This window comes from Vitis vinifera, chromosome 9 (assembly GCF_030704535.1).
Source record: "Vitis vinifera cultivar Pinot Noir 40024 chromosome 9, ASM3070453v1".
NCBI lineage: Eukaryota > Viridiplantae > Streptophyta > Magnoliopsida > Vitales > Vitaceae > Vitis > Vitis vinifera.
The window spans coordinates 13,461,121-13,466,178 of record NC_081813.1 but is presented as its reverse complement, the minus strand read 5'-3'; the positions used below and the strand labels follow the sequence as shown (position 1 = coordinate 13,466,178).

The following is a 5,058-nucleotide window of genomic DNA, read 5'->3' as shown; positions in this document are numbered from 1 at the left end:
TTTTTACCAACAATCCCAGATGATGTGTGCCCCTTCAATGGAGGAGGGTAAAATAAATCCCAAAATGTAAAGGGCACTCAAATACCTTAAATGCAGATAGGCAAACAGTTTGCAATGGGAAGTGGGATGTCTCTATTTGATTTGATCTCATGGCATCAAGCAGATGAGGTTGCTTTTTTTTTAATTCCATTTCCCACCCTTTTTTCAAATGTTCCCCATCAAACAAGGCCCTTGAATAACTTCCAGACTCGAGAGTTTGCTATTTGCAAGTTTTAGAGTGGTTAATAGGAAAATACTTCAAATTTATAGCACAACTATCAGTAGCATTTGTATTAGAAAATTTCCTTCTTATACAAAACCTCTTAATATTTGCATACAAATAAATTAAATATTTTTTATAATATTTTACCCATGGTTTTAAAAGGATAAGTCTTAAGTCTCTTATAACTTGGGTGCAAGGCGAAACAAAAAGCATGTCTAAGTGATGTTTATCAATTTTATAAAATATGATTCAAAATTTTATTTGATAAATAAAAATTTTAAAATTTTATATATTTAAAATAAACATTCAATAAAAAAAGTAATGAAATTATATAATTTTTAATATATAATTATAAATTTTAAAAATAAAAATGTTTAGAAAGGAAGAGTAATTGTGCTTCTTTAATAAGGAACATGTCTTAACAATTGAGACCCTAGTTTGAGACCTAGTTGTTGTGGGTTTTAAAATTGTAGTCTTACCTCAGAAGATGCATTTTTTTTTTCTTTTTGGAAGGAAGCACCCAAAGTGCTAGTCAGGGATCACTTTAAAAAGTAGTTTTTAAAAGCACTGGTATCAATCTATAGCTAGTAAAAGATATCACTTTTGGGAAGTAGGTTCTCCTCTATTTCACTTTTCCGTTTAAGCACTTTTATTTTGAAACTTTTAAGTGAATATTGAAATTTATATGAATCTAGTACTCTATCATTTGACTTCACTCATATGCAAAGCTTAAATGCATTTTGTGGCTTGTAAAACTATGCCATAAAAGTTATTTCCAAATATTTCATTTGCAAACCTTGTCACAGATTGGATGTTACCCCTGAGCAGAGTTTTCATGGCATGAACTTAAAAATTGAGTTTAACAAGACTACAAGAGAGTATCCCAAATCCAATTTCTATGTGAAAAAAGTGATATTGTCTCGCGTTTTATAATGATTTTAGAAAATATTTATATCATTTTTAATACTTGAATGATACAAAATTTTAAATGCTAGAAAGGTTAAAAATGTTTTCTATAATCACTATTAAATAGACTGTAAGTGTGTGTTTGACAATGATTCTGAAAAGTGTTTTTGATATTTTTAATAGTTGAAAAATAAAAATTTTCAAATATTAGGAAATGGTAAAAACATTTCACAAAATCACTGTCAAACGTATTTTAAGAGGGCATTTGACAATATTTCTAATCGAAGTGTTTTGAATGGAAGTGTTTTAAAAGAATCATCTATTAGGTGTTTTTTCATCAAACGTGCAACTGATTTTCTAATACAAGTGATTTTTTAAATAATTTTTAAACTAAAAGTGTTTCTTAAAATCATTATCAAACATATATTAGAGTGTGTTTGAAAATTAATGTAGGAAGTGTTTCTAGTTTTTCTAATACTCGAAATATAAAATTTTCAAATACTATAAATATTATAAACACTTCTTAAAACCACCAACAAACGTAGAAGCAAGTCATACTAAAAACTTCATTTTCATTGAATAATGATATGGTATATTAGGCTTCCCTCATCTACAATTCTCTCTACTACTCTCAACTACAAAACCCAAACCCACTCACATCTTACCAACAAGATCACTAATAGATGCATAAGTCCCTACAACTCCAGCCACCGTCCCAAATATTATGATCCAAATTATGCCCACCAACTCAAAGCTCCATTTCCTGTAAGTACCAGAAATCTTCAAGTAGCAGCAACAGGGCAGCAAGAATGATGCCAGAACTACACAAATGGATCCCACTACAGCCATCAGGGACTCGAAATATGGGAAAATGCATGCTGTAACTGCCACGCTGATCAGTAAGGCGATGCGAGTGAGGAGCCTGATCGATCTCTTGTCTCCATTCTTGTTCATCAGTCCGGTTTCTATGCTGCTTGCCACTGGAGTCATTACCAAGGCATACCTGCAAACTGGGATGGCTAAGGTGGTGTATATTGCCAGTTTTGAGCTCAACTCCCTTGTGGGAAGGTTCAAAGTTATCTGTGATTGCACATCACTCCCATACATGAGATACCCAACAACAGCAATGGATATGTATATGACATTGTTGAAAAGGAAGCTGATGAGCATCACCTGCAAAAGGGCAATTACACATTTAGGCAAATATGGTATGATTAATAGGTAGTTTTTCGGGTTTTTTTTCGTAGTTATCATCAATCATTTACCATTGTGAACTGATGTTTGTTCTTCATAGATATGTATACAGTAGGAACCACTGGATGGCCACCAAAGCAAGCTATAAACAAGGCAATAGAAGTAGGGAAACCACCCATGATCAGCAATTGGCTCTTGCCATCAAATCCAACCCCCCCAGACACACCAGTGAAGAGAATCGAAACGACGATGATGATAATTGCAGCAGCCCCCATGGCAAACACATATGACAACACTCCCAAGTCGGTCAACAAGGCTGAAGGCAGAATCACCAGAGCTGTGACCACAACAGAAAACAGCTCCCCTCCAAGCCTTAACCCCCCAAGGTTTATGACAAAATTGGGAAACAACTTATGCAGAGTGTCCCCTTCAATGATCAACAGCCCCACAGCAACAAGGTAGAGCTCCATATTCATCAAAACATGGACTATGAGCCTAAATTCTTTGCCAAAAGCAAGCTCTGCTATGTCCTGATAGCTTCTTATATATGGATCTGCCTGCATGCATCTCTTGAGCAAAATTGCAGTGCAAAATGACATATAAGCTGTTATAGCAAGTAGGATTAGAGCCAACCATCCGCTCCTTGCAACCGCGTAGGGAAGTGTTAAAATTCCAATTCCTAAAGTAACCAAAACAGAAAGAACTGCATCAAGATTTATTTACAAGCAGTACATTAAAGAATTGAACAAGATTTGAAGGAGATTTTGGAAGTAAATTAAGGAATAGTTGTACCTAGGAAGGCACTGATTGCAATGTAGCAAGATCTAATGAAGCCTGTTCCAGTGGTGTCAGTGCACTGGAGTCTTGATTCTACATCTGTTTTCAACTGAGAAGGGAAACAACTTTGGATCATCAATTAACAACAAAATCTTCTACTTCTGGGAAGGATGTAAGTTTCAAAGCCATTCTACCTAGCCCAAAATTTTATTTTTATTAAACTAGTAAGAGCCCGTTTGGAAGTGATTCATTCATAGTGCTTGGAATCGCTTCCTTGTTTGGCAATTGTAAATGATTCTTCCAAAAATCATTTTGGAAAAGAGCGCTGTAATAACATTCATCCTTCACTTGCATCACTAAAGTTATGTCTAATTCTTAAAAGTATTAAGGTAAGAAAAATAATGATAAGGAAAATGACTTTCTTATATTTAATTTTTTTATGAAAAATAAGAAAGTGAAATATAATTCAAATTATTAAAAAATTAATATATTTTTTAATTATTTAATCTTTATACAGAAGAGTTAAATAGATGAAAATAAATTTAAAGTAGTATATAAAAATAATTTATTAATTTTAAATTTATTATTTATTTTTCCTCACTTTTTTCTTTTCTTTTGCTTTTCTTCTTCATTTTCTCTTTCACGTTTTCCTTTAAACTCTTGGGAACCAAACAACCCAAAATATCAAGAAAAGGGGAAAAAATTGAAGGATTCCAAAATCTCTTAAATATATTAATTCCTTGTTTTTTTTTCTGTTCAATTTCTCTCATTTGAAGATAGATTTGTAAAGAAAATTAGAAAGGATGGGAATGAGGGTATTATACTCACATGAGGGGTATGAATCAATGGAGTATTCAGAAAACTTTGGTTTTCCATGCTACCCTTCCAATGAACTGCGCTGCTCTTCAACCTATAATTTTAGTCAATCAGTGAGGACAATATTTGAGAGAGATGTTTGGATATCAAGAATGCATGGCAAGAAAAAGAACATTAAGAAAAAAAAATATTTTAATCTATTTTTATTTATTTATTTATTTTCATAGATCTTCTGAGATCCAAACAAAATCTAAATATATTTGGATCGGTGAACGTAATCCCTATTGCATGGAGGAGAAGAAGAAACCATTAAATACTGATTGATCACTCAAGGACACAAGACTGGAGATTATGAAATTCTTTTTTCTTTTTCAATATTTTCTCAGGAAACAAACAAATGTAAATGTGAATGAAAAAGAGCAAGAAATGAAAGAATGTTGACAGACCTGGGTGACACTCTGTGTTTCTTAATGGGCCTTCATCACAAATCAATCACCACACACTCTCTCCTCTCTCTTAAAAATGGTGAAATTTTCAATTTTTCTCTCTGGGATTATGCAAAATAGTTGTTTGACATCTAAATAATCCCCACTGAATTCTATCAAGTTCTTCGGGATTTGGTTTGTTTGTTCTCAAAGAAAATTAATTCTATATTCCAACCTCAAAATCACCTATATATAATATGTGTCACATGCATTATTCATGAGAAGAAATTGAAGAATCTGTGAGATTATTTATGGAGGAATTTCTATGTATTATTTTCTAAAATTTAATTTTTTTTCTTTCTATAGAAAGAAGTATTTGTGATATTCCATGAGACTTAGTTATGAAGTAGTAATTTTTTAAAATCAATATTTTTAGATTTGTATTTTTAAATTTTATTCATTAGTATTTTAATAGAACTTTTAATTAATTAAATATAATTAAGTATGAGGGTGACAAAGTTTGACATAATTAGCAAACACGCCGAATCCAACATGCTTTTTGTGAGTTTGGATTCAAGGTAAAATTAATTCACAACCTACCTATTAATTTTACACTAATTCAATTGAATAGTTGATGTTTTCTCATCCTTGTGAATTTCAAGATTTTAAAGTTGGAGA

General features: G+C 32.0%; 1 protein-coding gene across 1 annotated transcript; it reads right to left on the bottom strand.

Moving 5' to 3' along the window:
- Positions 1-1,761: 1,761 nt before the first annotated feature.
- Positions 1,762-4,705, bottom strand: LOC100251612 (amino acid transporter AVT1I). The gene is made up of 5 exons (XM_010656706.3): positions 4,402-4,705; positions 3,968-4,049; positions 3,155-3,248; positions 2,434-3,041; positions 1,762-2,341 (listed from the first exon to the last, which is right to left on the bottom strand). The coding sequence occupies exons 2-5, from the start codon at positions 4,013-4,015 to the stop codon at positions 1,823-1,825; spliced, it is 1,269 nt and encodes a 422-aa protein (XP_010655008.1). The 5' UTR covers positions 4,016-4,049; positions 4,402-4,705; the 3' UTR covers positions 1,762-1,822.
- Positions 4,706-5,058: the final 353 nt, after the last annotated feature.